At 43.3% G+C, this 20390-nt stretch overlaps 1 protein-coding gene across 10 annotated transcripts in view; it reads left to right on the forward strand.

Moving 5' to 3' along the window:
• The window catches only part of ZMYND8 (zinc finger MYND-type containing 8), a 165524-nt gene that overhangs the window by 136133 nt on the left and 9001 nt on the right, over positions 1-20390 (forward strand). For all 10 annotated transcript variants that reach the window (XM_089769699.1, XM_089769693.1, XM_089769695.1 and 7 more), the window contains 7 exons: positions 4277-4783; positions 7155-7526; positions 11472-11662; positions 13605-13685; positions 17697-17775; positions 19819-20058; positions 20230-20387. In XM_089769699.1, the coding sequence (XP_089625825.1) occupies positions 4277-4783; positions 7155-7526; positions 11472-11662; positions 13605-13685; positions 17697-17775; positions 19819-20058; positions 20230-20387 (1628 nt within the window). The remainder of the gene's footprint in view (positions 1-4276; positions 4784-7154; positions 7527-11471; positions 11663-13604; positions 13686-17696; positions 17776-19818; positions 20059-20229; positions 20388-20390) is intronic.

A 20390-nucleotide genomic window follows, 5' to 3' on the forward strand; every position in this document is an offset into this window, starting at 1 on the left:
CTCTTGGTACCGCAGCCCGCCCCGTCTGTACCAACAACAGTGGGCATAACCAGTTCCGGTGCCATTGCTTCAACAGACGTGGCCCCCGCAACCTCCGAGCCAGTGGCCATTCTGGACACCCTGGGCATACCACCAAAGCCAGGTAGTAGATCCATCCAAGCCAGGCTCTGTCTCGTGCCCGCGGGCCACTCCTTCGGCGACCCCCTTAGCCAGGTTTCCTACCTCTGGCCAGTTGCTACCTCCTAGCCAGTGGTCTCCAGGCCCTGGGGGGAGCGCGGCTCCTGTTAGCCAACCTCCCCCATCCTCATCACTGGTCTCCTCGCAAGATCCAGTGCACATGGATGTCCCTGTAGGAGAGGGACAGAAGGGGTCATCGTCCTCTTTTCAGGACAAGGCCCTAGGCAATTCTGCACCATTCATGCCCTCCATGGATGCTAGGCCCCAGCAGGACATTCTCCACCATCTAGCCTAAAGTTGGGGGGCCCAGGCAGAGAAGGTGTCCGAAGACTTGGACCCTACGGTGGACATCCTGCATTCTGATGCCCCCTCCAGAGTGGCTCTCCCGGTCAGTAAAACCGTGGCCAAAATTTCCAAGGCCTTGTGGCAAACCCCCGCTTCTATTCCCCCGTCTGATAAGTGAGCCGAAAGGAGGTACTTCGTTCCCCAAGTGGGCAATGAGCACCGGTTTCCCCACCCTCCCCTGGGCTCCCTCGTGGTACAAGCCTTGAACTAGATGGAAAGGCAAGGTCAGCCCGCTGCCACCCCTAAGAACAGGGAGGCCTAAAAGACCGACCTGCTTGGCAGAAAGGTTTACACATCCGAAGGTATCCAGTGCTGCATTGCCAGCCAGCAGGTCCTCTTGTCACTCTATGCCTATAACACCTGGGCATCCATGTACAAGTTCATGGACCTGCTCCCCAGGGACTCCCACTCAGAGTTCAAATCTCTCCACGAAGAGGGGTGGGCGGCACTCCAGGCGGCTCTTGACGTGGTGGATGCCGCTGCCCGGGTGATGGCCACAGGTGTGGTCCTACGCCATAGCTCCTGGCTCCAGGGCTCGGGTTCCCCTGGAACTCCAAAACACCATCTAAAATCTCCGTTTGAGGGCCCTTTGCTCTTCTTGGAGCAGACTGACCAGAGGCTCCATGGTCTCAAGGATACCCGGGCTACCCTGAAATCCTTGGGCATGCACACCCCTGCTACCCAGAGGCGCACTTTCTCATATAGAAATGTTCCTAGAGCGCCTCCCCAGGCCCCGCTTCCTGACTTCTCCCATTGTAGGAGCAGGAGTGGGAACAGCAGGAACAACAGGTGCCAACCACACCTGGCCCCAGACAATAATTAGGGCCCCCCCAACAAACCCTTGGGCCCCCATCAGGGGTTTCGACAGGCCCCCAAGGTCAATTTACCAGTCTCCCCCACTAACTTTCTGGGACTGTTTATCCCACTTTCTCCAAGCCTGGCAGTCTGTTACGTCCAGACCAGTGGGAGCTGGAGATAGTGGAAAGGGGTTATGTAATCCCTTTCTACTCGTCTCCTCCTTCCCAACCCCCTACCCTGTCCCTTTTAAGAGACCCCTCTCATGAGCCTCTGCTCCAAGAGGAGGTCCAACACCACCTTATGCTAGGGGCAGTAGAGCATGTCACTCCCGAGTTTCAGGGCAGGGGGTTCTATTCCCACTACTTTCTGGTCCCAAAAGCAAAAGGGGGCCTCCGTCCCATCCTGGACCTCAGAGCCCTCAACTCCTTTGTCACCAAAGCAAAATTAAAAATGGTGACACTGGCCATAATTCCCTCGTTAGCCCCCGGAGACTGGTATGCTGCCCTCGACTTAAAAGACACTTATCTTCACATCTCAATCGCCCCCCCACCACCGGAGGTTGCTCTGTTTTACTGTGGGCCCAGAGCACTACCAATTTACGGCCCTCCCCTTTGGCATCTCAATGGCTCCTCAGGTCTTCACCAAATGTATGGTGGTGGTGGCCGCCACCCTCAGGAAAGGGGGCGTTCAAGTGTTTCCCTACCTCAACGACTGGCTCCTGATGGGGGATTCTGAGAGCCAGGTGAGAGCTCACCTTGCCATAGTCTGCAGCCTCTTCAAAGACTTAAGTCTTTTTCTAAATCTGGACAAATCAACCCTAACTCCCACCCTGACAATAGAGTTTCTGGCTGCCACTCTGGACTCTTCGTCGGTGAGAACCTCTCTACCCAGCTCCCGGTTCCCTCACAATCGAGCCGATGGTTAAGGCGCTCCAGAACTTTCCAGTGACTACTGCCTAGACTTGCATGCGTCTCCTGGGCCTTGTGGCCGCCGACACTTATGTAGTGCAGCACACCAGACTGCGCATGCGCCCATTACAGATGTGGCTATCGCAAGTTCACAACCTGGTTGTTCACTCATGAGAGAGGGTGATGACGGTTCCCACCCCCGTCCTTCTCACATTAGACTGGTAGACCCACCAGGCGGAGGTCTGCACAGGGGTCCCGTTCTCCGGACCAGTGCCGTTCACCCGCCTCGCCACAGATGCATCGGAGACCGGCTGGGGAGCCCACCTAGGAGACCAGCATATGCAAGGTATATGGTCTATGAATGAGATACCCCTGCATGTCAACATCAGGGAGCTCCGGGCAATCCGACTCAGCTGTGCGGTTTATCTTGCCCCTCCTCAGGGGCAAGTCTGTCCTTATTCTTGTCAGACAACACGACCGCGGTGGTGCACACTCCCCTTGCCTGTCCTTAGAAGCGATTCGCCTTTGGGACCTCTGCATCGGGGCGGATATCCACCCGATGACCTCATACCTCCCGGGTTACCAAAATGTCCTCGCAGACAGGCTGAGCAGGTCCTTTGCAGGCTACAAATGGTCCCTAAGGTGGGACGTGGCCCACTCTATTTTCCGTGTGGGGGGGTCTCCCCATCTAGACCTATTCGCCACAGGGCAAAACAAGAAGTGCCTGAGGTTCAGCTCCTTCATGGGACAATGTAGGGGTTCCCTAGGAGACGCTCTCCTGCTTTCCTGGCAGGGCGGCCTGCTGTATGCCTTTCTCCCATTCCCACTCATTCACAGGGTTTTCCTGAGAGTGTGGGAGTTCAGGGCATCCCTGATCCTAATCTACTTGGCATGGCCCATACAACACTGGTTCTCAACCCTCCTCAGCATGTCATGCGAGAGACCTTTAACCCTCCCCCAGGTCCCAGACCTGATATCCCAGGACTCGGGCAGGCTCCGCCACTGGGACTTGCAATTGCTGCACCTGACAGCGTGGAAGCTCCGTGGCTGACATCAGAAGAGCTTCCGTGCTCAGCATGGGTCCAGGAAGTCCTGCTAGGTAGCAGGAAGCCCTCCGCTAGGGCCGCCTACCTCGCCAACTGGAAGCGGTTTTACATCTGGGCCTCCCACAAGGGGGTGCACCCAAGGTGGGCAACAGTTCCTATCCTGGACCTCTGCAGAGCCGCCACGTGGTCCTCTGTCTATACCTTTGCCAATCACCATGTGCTAACACATCAAGCCAGGGTGGACGCCACCCTGAGTAGAGCGGTTCTCCACTCCTCCGTAGCTTTAGCATCCGGCCCTCCTCCGTAGGTTCTTCTTTGGAGTCACCTAATTGGCAGGTCTCGACAAATAATGCAGTCTACTCGCCCATGGCGAGTAGATTGCAACCCAGAAGAGCCGGGTTTGGGTGATCTGCGCATGCGCAGATTGCTGGACAGCGCGGCTGGTGAGTGGGGCTCGCTGCGGTTCGGTGAGCCCTGCTAATTGGAATGCACATGAGCAATCACTCAAAGAAGAAAGAACGGTTACTTACCTCTTAACTGTTGTTTTTCAAGATGTGTTGCTCATGTCCATTCCAAATCCCTGTCTACCACCCTTTCTCCCAAGTATTCCTGGTGAGAAGGAACTGAGTGGGTGGAGGGCCAGCAAGGATATATATTGGCTGATATGCCAGCACCACTCCAGGGGGCTCCCTGTTGGCCCGACTGATACTGCTGAGGGAAAAATTTCCGACGACGCGTGCACGCTGCGCATACGCACCTAATTGGAATGAACATGAGCAACACATCTCAGAGAACAACAGTTATGAGGTAAGTAACCGTTCTTTACATTGGGTGTCCCGTTGATTCTATGTGATTACTTTTTGTGGTCAAGGTAATATAATGCAAATGGACATGTATTCCAGTGTACAGACTAATGAAAAATATCTTATTTTTCTGTCATCACAGATTCTCTGTCTAGTTAATGTCGAACACAGTACATTTGTTTTGTTTTTATTCTGTTAGGAATCAATGAAATCTCTGAAGATGTTTATAATGAAGTAGAACATAGTGACTCTGAGGATTCTGAAAAATCAGACACCAGTGACAGTGAATATATCAGTGATGAAGAACAGAAATCAAAGAACGATCAGGAAGATGGAGAGGATAAAGAGAGTGGAAAAAGTGATAAAGAGTCACTGACCATGAAAAAAAAACCTAAACCACCAGCTGCAGGTGAAGTTAAAGAGGAACTTAATAGCACAAGTCCTGGAGTGGAGAAAACAGACACCCCTATAAAAGAAAAGGCAAATACAGACACTGAGAAAGACTTTTCGGAAAATGGAAAAAACTTGCAGCATCCTGCAAAAGAAAAATTGAAAGGTAAAGATGAGACAGACTCTCCAACTGTGCATCTGGGTCTAGACTCTGATTCAGAGAGTGAACTTGTCATCGATCTAGGGGAAGATCATTGTGGGCGTGAGGGACGGAAAAACAAGAAAGAATCTAAAGAACCACCTCCTAAACAAGATGGTAGGTTGAATATATTTTCTTCTTTCATTTATGTGACAGATACAAAAGTAGTGAAACCTTAGTTTTCAATAATTGTTTGGACTCTTGAATGATCATTCACAGGAGATAGGTACCTTTCATTAGTGCTCAGTATTACAGCACAGATACTATACAAATATCCATGAATTTGTAATTTAATTTTTAAGTTTTTCAAGATTTTTTTTTTAATTTCACCCATTAAACTTCATTCATCCCCCAACAACATGACCCGCGTGATGTTCAACTTGATCAAGAACTCTTAAATATGTACAGTTCCATGAAAGTCAATTTACTGCTCACAATAGTAGAAGTTAAAAGAGCTGGTCTGTTATATACAGTATGAATTCATGTTGCTGATGTGTTAATCAAGGTAACTGTAAATTGCAATTAACCATTAAGAAAAGTACTTTTGCTAGCTGGGCTCAGCATTTTAACTGTTAAATAAAACAACATATTTGTCTAGACCAGATGCTGTGGTGAAAAGAGTCATATATAAGCCTAGATAGACTTTTTTCATATTAACTAACTTTATTGTTTCCTCTTTGATTTTCTTTCTTTTTACATAGTTTAGGTAGCACATTGAATCAAGCATCCTATATAATTAAAACTCTATAAGTGTTTTCATTCATATTACTATGTGTGGTTGAAAAAGTGGATGCTTATTTGGTGCTTTTGGACTTTAAATCTTAAGACCTGGATTATAATAGATAATTGTCACTGTCAGCAATTCAAGGAAGATGAGAATGTGTGTTGAGCTAGAAAGCAGTATACGATACACTTTCAGATGTGGATTTAATTTTTGGACTTTTTATAGTTATCAGTGTTCTTATTTAATTGAACAGTTGGTTACTTGTAGCACAGATATATTAAGTTTGTAATTGTTATTGAGTTATAAATAATACATTAGAAAAATGAGCAGTAAAATGGTTTATACTGAAAAAGTATCATTTTTCTTCTAGATGTAAGTTCCATTTAAAATAATTGACAAGCAGAAAGTATACAGCTAATAATTGGCTTAAGAATTGTTTACTTTTTTGTAATGATTCTTACGTAAGGTGATTCCAATATCAGATTCACAACCTTTTTAGCCAGGATAGAAGTGGGGCTTTCTTTCACTTCAGTGCTTGGGAAATTTTGCTTGTTCTGCCAGACCTTTATTTGAATGGATTGCAATCCCTGCATGGAGTGTCTTCCTCTCATTCTTCTTTTCATTTAACAGTGATCTCTCACAGTGGTTGCCTGTATTGTATTGCCTTTATTATTTGCTCTTGCTACAGAGCTCCTGCCCAGAGTAGGAAACGGCACTGAAATATTTAGTATCAACATTACTCTGCAAAATATAGATTATCATACTGGGCCTCATGATCAGTCATTTCTGTCCCCATTATTTATGATTTGGTTACCGAAAGAACCATCATCTTGTTTGGACTGACTTTTGGATTTATATCCGTATAACTTCTGACTTGACCATCAAAAGTAATGACGGGTATTCTGTTCCAGTTCTAGTCTTTTGACACTGCACATCTAAATAAAGATAAGGCTTCCACTTCAGTCCATCTATACACAGTTATCCTCTAACTGACATGTTTTCCCATAAGAAGCCACTCACTCTCTTTCTGACTAGTTGGCTTAAGATAGTGTTACCAGTTGCCATTTGATTGAAAAGAGCTTTTTTTAAGTAATGTTGGTCATGTCAAGGCAATCTGTGCAAGCAGTGATGGTGATGAAGAGTTCATTGCTTTCTAAAATAAGTGTTAGTTTTTCTGTGTCAGATGGCAGAAGAAAGTAGTCCCTTCTCCCCTATGGGGATAAGACCCGATTTCTTAGTGTCATCATTGGTAAAGATTCATAGAATCTGCATAAAAGCTCCTGTGTTCCAATAATGAGTTGTGGGAGACTTCGAGTGGTCAACTCGTACATTTCCAATGTGTTCTGCACAATTGATTAACTTAAAGAATTGCCAGTTTGCTTTTGGTTCAGGTATTATTTTTCTGAATATCTTATTCTTTCTAATTTTTTGGCTTTGCCTGTCTTTAGAAAGTATTCTCTAGTGTGGAGTAAAGGTGCACTCCCTGTAATTGATGTTCAGATTACTACTTATATCCTAGCAGTGGCTAACCTGCTGCATTTCTATCATAGTACATTCCAGAAAGGTTTTTTTAAATGTCTCGTAATTGTGAATTCACTCAAAGTACAGGTAGGTGAGAAAAAACATACCCGTGGAGATATGAATTTCACTTACAGGGGAAAATTTGTTTTATTGGAATATGCATGTGTATCTTCTCCAAAATTGCGGCTGGAAATCAGTAGTCCAGAAATTTCAGTGAAAAGTCAATATTCTGTTTTGTTTAAGTTGCAGGTAAAATTCCACCTTCTTCCAGTGCAAGCAGCCAGCCTCCACCTGAAACTCCAGTGCTTACCCGATCTGCTGCACAAACACCACCAGCTGGAGTCACAGCTACTACTAGTGCTACTTCTACTGTCGCTGCTCCAGCAGCAGCCACAGGGAGCCCTGTGAAAAAGCAAAGGCCGCTTCTACCTAAGGAAACAGCCCCTGCTGTGCAAAGAGTAGTGTGGAATTCTTCAAATAAATTTCAAACATCATCTCAGAAGTGGCACATGCAAAAGGTACAGCGGCAGCAGCAGCAGAGTCAGCAATCTCAACAGTCACAACAACCTCAGTCTTCCCAAGGGACAAGATACCAGACAAGACAGGCAGTAAAAGGTATTACACTTGTAACAATGTGTCCATGGTGCCCTAATTGTCTAGTAGTGTTCATCGTGATCCAAGCCCTTCTACCAAGAAAACCAGTATCTCAAGTAGGACTCTACTCTGAAAAGTGATTCTTTAAAAATGTAACCGATTACTAAACTTATTAGCTCCTTGTGGTATGGCTTTAGAATAATTTATCCTTACTTTAATTATTATAAATGTGCATGTTTTGCTATTATCAGAGGGGTAGCCGTGTTAGTCTGAATCTGCAAAAGCGACGAGGAGTCCTGTGGCACCTTATAGACTAACTGAAGTGTAGGAGCATAAGCTTTCGTGGGCAAAGACCCACTTCGTCAGATGCATGTAGTGGAAATTTCCAGAGGCAGGAATAAATATGCAGGCCAGGATCAGGCTGGAGATGACCAGGTGGATCCAATCAAGGAGGATGAGGTCCACTTCTAGCAGCTGATCTGGAGGTGTGAATTCCAAGAGAATAGAAGCTGCTTTTGTAGTTAGCAAGCCATTCACAGTCTTTGTTTAATCCAGAGTTGATTGTGTCAAACTTAAAGATGAACTGTAGCTCAGCAGTTTCTCTTTGAAGTCTGGTCCTGAAGTTTTTTTGCTGCAGGATGGCTACTTTCAGATCTGCAATTGTGTGTCCAGGAAGATTGAAGTGTTCCCCTACAGGTTTTTGTATGTTGCCATTCCTAATATCAGATTTGTGTCCATTGATTCTTTTACGTAGGGACTGTCCTGTTTGGCCGATGTATATAGCAGTGGGGCATTGTTGGCACATGATGGCATATATTACGTTGGTGGATGTGCAGGAGAATGTACCAGTGACAGTATGGCTGATCTGGTTAGGTCCTGTGATGGTGTTGCTGGTGTATATATGTGGGCAGAGTTGGCACCGAGGTTTGTTGCAAGGATTGGTTCCTGAGTTTGAGTTATTATGGTGCGGTGTGTAGTTGCTGGTGAGAATATGCTTCAGGTTGGCGGGTTGTCTGTGGGCAAGGACCGGCCTACCTCCCAAGGCCTGTGAGAGCGAGGGATCATTGTCCAGGATGGGCTGAAGATCACTAATGATGCGTTGGAGAGGTTTTAGCTGGGGACTATAGGTGATGGCCAGTGGTGTTCTGTTGGTTTCTTTCTTGGGCTTGTCCCGTAGCAGGAGGCTTCTGGGTACACGTCTGGCTCTGTCAATCTGTCTCCTCACTTCCTCGTGTGGGTATCACAGTTTACAGAATGCTTGTTGAAGGTCTTGTAGGTGTAGGTCTCTGTCTGAGGGGTTGGAGCATATGCGGTTGTACCTCAGTGCTTGGCTGTAAACAATGGATCGTGTGGTGTGTCCAGGATGGAAACTGGAGGCATGCAGGTAAGTATAGCGGTCGGTAGGTTTTCTGTATAGGGTGGTATTGATATGACCGTCACTTATTTGTATCGTGGTGTCCAGGAAATGGACCTCCCGTGTAGATTGGTCCATGCTGAGGTTGATGGTGGGGTGGAAGCTGTTGAAATCATGGTGAAATTCTTCCAGAGTCTCCTTCCCATGGGTCCAGATGATGAAGATGTCATCGATGTAGCGTAGGTAGAGAAGGGGTGTAAGTGGACGAGAGCTGAGGAAGCGTTGTTCCAGGTCAGCCATAAAAATGTTGGCGTATTGTGGGGCCATGCGGGTGCCCATAGCAGTGCCACTGGTCTGGAGGTATATAGTGTCACCGAATCTGAAATAGTTGTGTGTGAGGATAAATTCACAGAGTTCAGCCACCAGTTGTGCTGTGGCATCATCAGGAATACTGTTCCTGACAGCTTGTACTCCATCTGCATGTGGGATGTTTGTGTAGAGAGCCTCTACATCCATGGTGGCTAGGATGGTGTTTTCTGGAAGATCACCTATGCATTGTAGTTTTCTCAGGAAATCCGTAGTGTCACGAAGGTAACTGGGAGTGCTGGTGGCGTAGGGTCTGAGCAGAGAGTCCACATAGCCAGACAGTCCTTCAGTAAGAGTGCCAATGCCCGAGATGATGGGGCGTCCGGGATTTCCAGGTTTGTGGATCTTGGGTAATAGATAGAACAACCCTGGTCGGGGCTCTAAAGGTGTGTCGATTTGTTCCTGTGTTTGTTTGGGGAGTGTCCTGAGCAGATGGTGCAGTTTCTTAGTATATTCCTTAGTGGGATCTGAGGAAAGCGGCCTGTAGAATTTGGTATTGGAGAGTTGTCTGGCAGCCTCCTTTAGGTAGTCAGGCCTGTTCATGATGACAACAGCACCTCCTTTGTCAGCCTCTTTGATTATAATGTCAGAGTTGCTCATGTTTTGCTATTGACAACCAGTTCATTCCTTATTTTGGAGAAATATTTTTCCTATCCGTCAACAAAATTGTCAGCTATATGTTCTAGTTGCATGACTCGTTTTGTGTCCTCATCTTCAAATTGAGAAACAACTATACCTGGATAAGCCACAGAAGGCTGGTTTGTACATATATAATTTTGCATTTCACATATGTAATTTCAGGATATGATTGCACAGGTATTAAAAAAGGCAATATTTAGCTTGTATAATTTTTTTATTGCTCGTGGTGATACATGAGCCAGGAAGAACCCAACTTAACTATCAGATCCCATGCTGAGTTTGGGCTACTGTCAATTAAAAAAAAATGAAACAGAAAATTCTACTTGTAAACTGAGAAAACCTGAAACAGAAAATTCACTGAGAAATATGTGTGAAATCCCTGTGACATCTTCATTGTTAATAGAATGGAATTATAGTTAAAAAGTAGCGCTTAATAGTATAGCTCAATTGAGACATTCAATATATTTAGACAAAATCAGAAAAATTCTACCAGAACTATTTTTGTATAATTTTATATTTCCTGTGTGAGAAGTATATTGGACTAGAAATTAGTTGTGTTATACAAATTTTGATATATATTAAATTGGCACAGGCGAAGAATCCTGCACAGAGACACCGTGACAAGCTTCTTTTACTTGTAATGATTACATTATAAAGGATTTAGGGGTCCTTCACATCATGGGCTGTTAGGAAAAAAATTAGGTTCAAAGATTTTGCCTTAATAAAAGGGGTTGAAGCATCTTAATCAATAGGGATCAAATTATGATACCCTTATGTTGGCTTATTCCTGAAGAAGTCCAGTTTTTTCCCCAAGGAGACTATCTAATGAGTAAGATATTAACAAGCATGAGCATCTGTATCTCAAGTCTGACCCTATGTTTACAGTGCAGAAATTAACGTGTTTTTTTTTTTGTTTAATTCGGTTACCTCTTACATCACAATCCCACTGTTCAACTAGTTGAAATTCCTTATGAAGGGGTAATAATGCCACCCTCATCCTGTTAGATTTTAACCAGAGAGGGATTGAAGTAATGTCAGGAACTGAAATTGAAACATGCTTGCGAATACGTTGTACCATGGGTCATAGAGAATGTTTTCAAAGATAAAACAAAACCTGCCAGTCAACTTTTCTGAGGTAATTTACAGTGGCTGACAAATGTTGATACCAAAGACAAATGAATAGAAGTGCATGACAACCTCAGGCTCCCTTTACAGTGATTCCAAGATGGAACTTTATTTTGCACATATGGTGGTAGCTGGAAGTCTATAGGTGGCCTCTGAGAATCAGGGTGAGGGAGTCCTAGAAACTCCAGTGAGACAAAGATTCCCAGGAGAGAATTGTACTGTGACCAGAATTGAAAGTGGTAAACCTTGAAGCTGTGTTATCATATTTACCTTTAGGTCCCTTACAAGAGCTGAGCAAATAATTTATACGGGAACTTCAGCATTATTTCAGGAATATAATAGTATTTTAAATAGTAGCAAAAGAAATGACTATATATATCCATTTACTAAAGGATGCCTTACATTGGCAAACTAATACGTGGGGGTTTTAGCTATTTGCCTGTTAATTTTTTAAATGTTTAATTGTATGTTTATTTTCTCAGCTGTACAGCAAAAAGAGATCACCCAGAGCACTTCCACGTCAACTATCACCTTGGTTACAAGTACTCAACCTGTTTCTATGGTTACTAGTTCTGGATCTTCAAGTACACTTTCTTCTTCAATTAATACAGACTTACCAATAGCAACAGCTTCAGCTGATGTGGCTGCAGATATTGCAAAGTACACTAGCAAAGTAAGTTCTTGAACAGGATTTTCTTTAAAATTTTATTTTAAATTAATTTGGTATCCAGCAGATAGCAAGAGTCTTATTAAAAGTGGTATAATTGATTAACATTCAGAAGAATGGTTTATCTGATTGTGGTATTCCCATTCTTCTTATATTAATAATGTCATAGTGTGAAAGACCTTGAAATATCAGCCATACCCAAAAAGATGAATCTCAGCATGATGAATCAGATCATATCTTTTCTCCCTTGAACTCTTAAGACACTGACCTAAGCAGTATGGACCAGGTTTAATTTAAAAAGATGAGTAGAGCCCTGTGTGGATACAAAATTGGTATCCTCATCTGCATCTGCAAAAAGAGCCCGTGGTTATAAAGTGGATACCTACAGGTTTGCAGAGTTCTAAAAATGAGAGAGAGAACAAGGTACACTAAAGATTTATTCATTTTTGCTTTTCAGAGGCCAAATTCTGGTTCCATTCTCGTCAGTGGGACCAAAATGTAACCCTAAAAAGCGTGTCTTCAGTTCAACTAGAGGTCAGCAACTTTCACAAGCAGTCTTAATATAGTCCTTTGCCATAAGGCTAAAAATATGTTAATTCCTCAAATCTGATATTCCTCTTACTGCATTTTACTTTTGTGGGACTACTCTTGTGTGTTCTAAAGAGGGAACAGATGACCAAGTAACAGGGAGCATCATGGTCCAGTGGTTGAGGCACTGAACAGGAAGTTAGGAGACCCCAGTTCTACTCCTGGTTCTGTTGTTGACATGTTATAGGACTGTGGGCAATTGAATTCATTGTTCTTCCATAGATTCCCTATTTGTAAAATGAGCACATTTTGCTTCTGGCTTAGTTCAGCAATCTATAAATTTCAGCCACAGATCATATATCTTAAGAAATAATTCGCATTAACTTGGTAGAATTAACTGTCAGTAGATCTCTGTTAATAAAAAAAAATCTGTTCTTATTTTAAAACAATGCATATTTTCACCATTGGATACTTCATTCAAGGTACAGGTTGGACATTGCTCAAGGATGAAGCAGCTATGAGTAAGCAATGTGCCCTTATGTAGATGTAATTTATGTATAAAATACAGGTTTGATTTGATGAACAAAATTTCTCTTCTAAAATAAACATAAGACCAGAGTTTCACATATATTAATTGAGCAGAAATGCAGTATTTTATAAATGGAACATTATTTATGATTTTGGGATTAATACAGATGATAATGAACAGAGATTGACTTAATTTTAACTACAATGAAAAATATAGTTAAAACATATACTGAACTTTGGATTCCTTTCGTATTATTTGGGAAATCCATGCCTCTAGTTACTTGCCAAGATGAAAACTCAGGGCTCTGTGGCGTTCTTATAACTTGTTACTACCAAAGCTTCTCTGTTCATAATTAGGTTTCCCATCTCTTCCTGTCTGCCTTTCAGGTCCATTCTTCTGAGAGCATTAAAGAGCACAATTTTTATATTTCTGGATCCTGCCTTTTTGTAAAAATGAAGCCAGCAATCAGTATTGGGTGTGGTGTGGCTTGAAGTAAAAAAGAAACCAAGCTCCCTATGACATTTTGTTGGGTAGTTGTCCAGCAGAATAGTAAGGATGCTACCACTACCACAGCCACCCTTTTTAAGAAACTGATGGATATTGCAGAATCAGTTGAACAGTTAAAAACATATTTTAACCTTTTAAAAATCCGGGCATAGTTTCTGATCAGTCTTGGCAATATCATTTGGAAATCATCCCAAAATTATGATCTGGAATCTCTTCATAATCTTAACTGGAAGTTTTTCAAAAAGTACTCTGATAAATGTATATAGATATGTGGCATTGTTAACAGTAATATATGTTCATCCATGCAAGGGAAAAAAAATGAGTAAAACGAATTTGTTGGTCCTTTAAAATAGATGTTAGAAAAAAGTGATTTTTCTTTTTCAGATGATGGATGCAATAAAAGGTACAATGACTGAAATATACAATGATCTTTCAAAAAATACCACTGGAAGTACAATAGCTGAGGTCAGTATTGCTTTCAGTAGAGCAAATTATTTTTTTAAAGAACTTGGAAATCTTCAAACGCATAAAAAAATCCTTTTTTAAATAATATGGGAAACTTGGCCTGTATCCATAGCTGAAAGAAATTCTGAACTAAAGCTGCCTGTGCACGCTAACTTCTTTGCTGTCAAATCTATGACTCTTGTAACAGATGTGGTACTCCTAGGTGCTACCTAGGTTTATGGTAGTACCTAGGAGTCCTTGTTAGAGACCATACCACATTGTGTTAAGAGCTGTACGAACACAGAATTTTACCATTAAAAAGTTGAGCATTTCAACCTAACTCAAAAGGGGAATTTTTTTTGACTGATTTAAATTCTAAATTATGCTTTATTGTAGTGTAGCATTTTGTATTGTTTCATTTTGTTTTAAACATTTGTCTTCCAATAGGTTATCATGATCACATTGTAGAAGGTGCAATATAGCTTTGATACTTCTCTCCAAAGACTCCTGATTATTTTATTATCATTCATTGTTTAGATGAAAGGATTGTATTTTGTGTCAATAGCTGTACGTGTGTAGTCCTTACTTTCAGAGTTATCTCACTGCTTTGATGTTTTTTCTGTTTTATTTTAAAAATAGTATAAACTGATTACATAATGCAAACTTCCTAAGCAAGAGAAAACACTGGAACAGGAGTGACTTACTTTAAAGCACAAGTGGAAGAGTGTCTACACAACAACATCAGCAAAAAAGCCAAAGATCTCAGGGTATGTCTTCACTACCACCCTAGTTCGAACTAGGGTGGTAATGTAGTCAACCGGAGTTGCAAATGAAGCCCGGGATTTGAATTTGGAACAAGGAGTAACAGTAGTTCGGAATAGAAAGCCTAGTCCGAACTACCTAGTTCGTGCCGCGTGTAGCCAGGGGCACGGAGTCCGAACTAGTTTAACAATGGCGGCGCCCGGCAACATGCAAATGAAGCCCAGGAAATTCAAATCCCGGGCTTCATTTGCAACTCCGGTTGACTACATTACCACCCTAGTTCGAACTAGGGTGGTAGTGTAGACATACCCTCAGAGCCTAGTCAGTGGATTCAGGCTCATACTTGGGGCTGAAAGTGAGAGTGTAGACTAGCAATGGGCAACCTACACTAGTGAGTGGGCCACGTGAGGGGCCCGTCTTTGTCAGTGGGCTGAAAGATTGTTGTCCTAGGATAGGGTATTGCTAACTGCACTTGTGTACCTAGAATTTGTGGGGTTTGCTGTGTGAACTATAGCAGTGCTTTGATTGGATGCAGAGGGAATGCACGGCTTTTGCAATTAATGTGTGCAATCAGTATGCACCACATTCACATGTCCTTGTTTTACTGCGTGTCACTTTAGTAGTACCAAGAAAAAAACTACACGGACCGAAACCAGCAGAATCTGGCAACTCTGTACATAGGTTAACAAAATGTCATATGAACCACATATAGAACCCCATTAAGTTGGAGGTTGCCCACGACTGGTGTAGACATTTGTGTTTTGGCTGGAACGTGAGCTCTGAGACTCTTGCCCCTCACTGGATTTCAAATCCCAGGCTCCATCCCGACTGATTGTCTACACCATTGGTTTTAGTCATACAGCACAAGCCCCAGTCAATTGTCCTTGATTATGATTTACCCAACATTACTCAGGTCCTTTGTGGCAGGGGTCTGTGGGTGTGGGGAGTGCAGAAGACAGGGCAGGGGCTTTGGAGATGTGGGGGAATTAGAACAGGGGGCTGGAAATGGGGGAGGTGCAGGAATCAAGGAGGGGTAAGGTGCAGGAATCAGGACAGGGGGCTTGGAGATGTGGAGGGTGCAGGAGTCAGGGCAGGGAACAGGGAGACATGGAGGGGCTCATGGCAGGGGGTAGGAGGTGTAGGAGTCATGGGAGGTATGGGGTGTCTCCTCGTGGGGGGACAGGAGGGAACTTGGCTGGCCAGTGGCTCCTGGCGAGGGGCAGGGCTGGGCATCCCTGGCTCCTCACAGGCTGGGGAGGGATTCTGGCTGGGTTGCCCCCCCTCCCCCACCAGTGGTTCCTTCTGTGCTGCCAATCAGCCCTTAGCGGCTCCTGTGATCACTGCAGTGTAAGAGTTCCCTCTTATGCTTACGGTCCCATTGGTTGTTGTGGAGCATAACTGTGCATCCTATCAGACTTCTCCCTTTCCATAATATGGAAAACAATCTGAACTCCAGGCACATTTTCTTGGCACAGCCAAACCTTGGTCTTGCTTTAAGTCCAGATAAGAGGACGCTGCATATCAAATGTGGTGGTCCTAGCTCTTACCATGTAGAAGGAGTTATTGAACAAACGGACTTGTTGACAGAAAGGCAGACACACATGCACAAATTCTCTTACATATATAGGTATAGACAGACATAGATATTTGGATGTTTTCTACATTTTCAAATATGTTGATATCTGTTATAATGCAAAATGAACTTCACTTGATTTTTTTTTAATAACAAATACTTGCATTTTTTTTTAAAAAAGAGAAAGAGATACAGAATGAACCTCTCTAAACTGGGGCTCTCTGGTCCAGCAACATCCAGGGTCCTGCCAGACCATAGATGTTCCTGGACCAGAGAATCCCAGTGGATAGTTGGAGGCAGGAGACCTGCAGGGGCTGAGAGCCCTGCTAAGTTGGCAGCAGGGAGGCTGGCGGTCAGGAACCCTGCCATGGGAGTCCAGCTGGGCCAGCGGCAGAGTGGCCTAAGAACCAGTGGGCTCTGTCAGGATAGCAGTCTGCTGCATCAGGAGAGTGGGCTGTTGTGGCAGAGCTTGGAGTCCTGGCAGCAGACTGCCATGGCAGGGCTAGCAGCCTTGCCCGTTTGGCAGTGGGATGCCGCAGCAGGACTGGGAGCCTTGGTGGCGGGGAAGGGCTAGGAGCCTAGCAGGGCAGCAGAGCCCACAGGCAGACTGGCAGCAGGGGAGCTGGGAGCCCAGCTCTGTGTGTGTGTGTGTGGGGGGGGGGGGGTAGGGGTAGTAGAGCCAGCGGTCAGACCAGGAGCAGAGCTGGGCTGGGGGTGGTGATGGATGGGGTCTAGAAATGACCTCTCTTGGTCTAGTAAAATTTCTCCTTTTGGACTGGTCAGATTCCTAGGGTGCCGGACTAGGGAGGTCCAACTTATAGTATTTTTCAATTCCCCCATTATAAATACTGTAGTGCAACCTCTTTATCATGGAAATTGAACTTACAAATGTAGAATTATGTACAAAAGCATGCATTCAAAAGTAAAACAATGCAAAACTTTACGGCCTTCAAGTCCACTCAGACCTACTTGTTCAGACAGTCTTTCAGACAAACAAGTTTGTTTACATTTGCAAGAGATAATGTGGCCCACTTCTTGTTTATATGTTACCTGAAGATGAGAGTAGGCATGTATTATATGGCGTTCATAGCCAGAGTCACAAGATAATTTACATGCCAGCTACACTAAAGATTCATATGCCCCTTCAAGCTTCAACCACCATTCCCCAAAGGACATGCATCCATGTTGATGACAAATTCTGCTTGATACAAATCCAAAACAGTGCAGATCGATGCATGTTCATTTTTATCATCTGAATCAGAATGCCACCAGCAGATGGTTGATTTTCTTTTGAGTGGTTTGGGGTCTGTAGTTTCCACATCAGTGTATTGCTCTTTTAAGATTTCTGAAAGAATGGTCCACCCTTCGTCCCTCCACAATCCTAGTTTTGAGTTTTAAAACAAGTCTCTTCCTTGTTTATAGGAAACCCCCACAACTAAGAGTGTGCTTTGTGTATCTCTTATTGAAGCTTATGGGCATTCTGAAATCCTGGTTAGTTGGTCAAAATGTTTTGGGCCTAATTCTCATTTACACTTATGGCCTTTTTGACACAGCAGTGTAAAAGAGGCTTTAGTGTAAATAACCATCGGATACTTTGTCTCTAAGCCCAGTTTTTCTCAATGATTACATAGCTATGTTTTATATACACTAAATTTATATTTTCCTGTATGTTAAATCTTATCTCTTCAATATTTCAGATTCGTCGTTTGAGAATCGAAATAGAGAAACTTCAATGGTTACATCAACAGGAGCTCTCAGAAATGAAACACAATCTTGGTATGAAAAGTACAGCCTAAAATAATATGATTTCAAGGATTGTGGTATATGTTTGCTTCATTTATGCGACAGAACATATTGCCCATGTGTAAAGGGCTAGAAAATAGAACAGAATGTGCTGTGCTGATGTTACTGGGCATGTACCCAGGAACTTGGACAGCTGCTGTTTTCCTGAAAACAGTAGTTAAAAACAGTTTTGAGATTAACCAGTGGAATAGAGCTAGGCTTGGAGAAAATTTTCTGAGGGAACGTATAAGTAACCTGGTCCTCACCATGCGGATCTTTAGATAACCTCTGTTAAGAGACCTAACTCATGAATGAATGTTATGACCTATTTATTTTGGGCTGCCTATTCAGAGAGACCGTGCTTTGCAAAACAATTTCAACAAATAATTCATCCAAAAATGCTTTTTTTGGTCAAGTCAAAATTGCTTTCATGTTGGTGTTAAATTGGCTGAATAGTTTCAGTTGGACCAAAAAAAATTGAAATATTTCAAACATATTTCATTTTGATGTCAGGCATTTTGACAAAATGAGAGGAAACTAGATTCACAAAATGGCCAGGAGTGGGGGTAGGGAAGGATGCACCTCTCCTATAACTTTTAGTTTAGGGGCTAGGGTGCTCACCAAGGATGTGGAAGATCATTGTTCCTCTCTCTATTTAATGTGGAAATGTGGCATTCCCCAGCCACTTGTTTATGGATTATTTTGGTATTTCTTGGTATCTCCTGTGGACACTTTTCCAGTTGTATAAATGTAAATAGCTACTGGCTCAAGGACTTGAACTCAAGTCCCTGGTTCTATTTGAGGATCTCATTTTTAGCCAACCTCCACTGATGTACCCACAAAGTTTGGGTCTGTTCCCATTGAAATTGGTGCTGGAGGGGTTTTTAGTGACTTCAAATCCCTTTTGATTCTGTGTAACTGACTCTAGGATAAAAGATTTATTTTTAAAAAACAACAAATACTCAGCCCTGCTTGCCCTGCATGCTACTCTGGCCTCGCCAAGGGGCCCAATACTAATGTAAGCAGGCAGGAAGATTTTTCAGTAAGCACAGAACCAGCACAGTTGGCTTTATATCACCTTTTTGCAATCCCTACATCTCCACCACTGTATAGCCAGGAAATGATGACATGATTAAAGTACTGCTGCATAATGTTCCCGCTAATCTTTTCCATCCATATGTGGAATAATTGTATGTGCACCAAGGCATGTGTGACTGTGAACCACCAGTAGTAACAAAAGTCCAGCAGTGGGTGCTCTGCTAATCAGCTGGGTAGCATTTAAATCTCTCCTGAGTTGCTACACAAGTGCACAGCTTACAGAAAACACTGCTGCTGCACTAAAGTGATCATTGACTGACAATGATTCCTAGGGGGAAAGTTGCAGCGAAGCACAGATTACAGAATTCCTGAATCCCTTTTACATAACAGGTAGTGTTGCACTGGCCTCAGGTTTAGGGGACAAAGTTGTGTAATACTATTGTATTTCATCCCTTTGAGCATTATGCAGCTGTGCTGGAAATTAAGGTTGGGGCCTGGATTTTTGCAGACGCATAATTCTGTGTACGAGTTCTGTTTATCTCATTTTATTCATTGATGTATTCATTCTTTTATCTAAAGGAGCCGGGATACAATATAGAATTGTTGGATTTGTGTGTGTGGGAGGAGAGTGTGATCAGTGGTCCTCTTTATTTGTTGAAAACTATTTCACAGAGCACTACTGAAGCTCTTGGCTTCTGAAGTCAAAGGCTGTGCAAAATAGCTGCAGCAGATTGGGAATATATTTTTGCACCACATGTAGCACAACTAAGGCATCTAGAAGCTAACTGTAATAGAATTAATAAATAATGATAGAAGGTAAAAATGATAGCTCCATGATAAAATGTGGAAGACGTTTTCTTGGTAATGAATAGATACAGGTGAGACTGGCCCCAACTCAGATATACAGTGAAAATATATTGTGTATTTACAGTTTCAGTTTTAACTTGACCCTTACCAGTGGGAGAAATATAAACTCATCTTTCTTTGCATCTCAACTAGAATTGACAATGGCGGAGATGCGGCAAAGTCTAGAGCAGGAGCGTGATCGTTTGATTGCTGAAGTAAAGAAGCAGCTGGAGTTGGAGAAGCAGCAAGCCGTGGATGAAACCAAGAAGAAGCAGTGGTGTGCTAATTGCAAGAAAGAGGCCATCTTCTACTGCTGCTGGAATACCAGCTACTGTGACTACCCTTGCCAGCAAGCTCACTGGCCTGAGCATATGAAATCCTGCACACAGTCAGGTAATCTGCCTCTCAGAAGCCTATCTCATAGCTATTCAGAATGAGAAAATACAGGACAGGTGGAATTGGTATCCACTTATGTGTGAACAGATGTGCCATTTGGGAGGGGTGAATGTTGATTGCTACACATTGCCAATAGCTATATTGTATAAAACTTTTTTTTTATTTTAGCTACTGCAACACAACAAGAAACAGATACTGAAATTAGTCCAGAAACATTAAATAAATCGTCCCAGCCCAGCTCCAGTACACAGCCTCCATCCACAGAAACAGCCAGCACCCCAAAGGAAAAGGACAGTGCAGCTGATAAAAACAAAGACTGTGTTACAGTG

The sequence above is a fragment of the Pelodiscus sinensis genome, chromosome 17, assembly GCF_052426305.1.
Source record: "Pelodiscus sinensis isolate ZL-2025 chromosome 17, ASM5242630v1, whole genome shotgun sequence".
Taxonomy (NCBI): Eukaryota; Metazoa; Chordata; order Testudines; family Trionychidae; genus Pelodiscus; species Pelodiscus sinensis.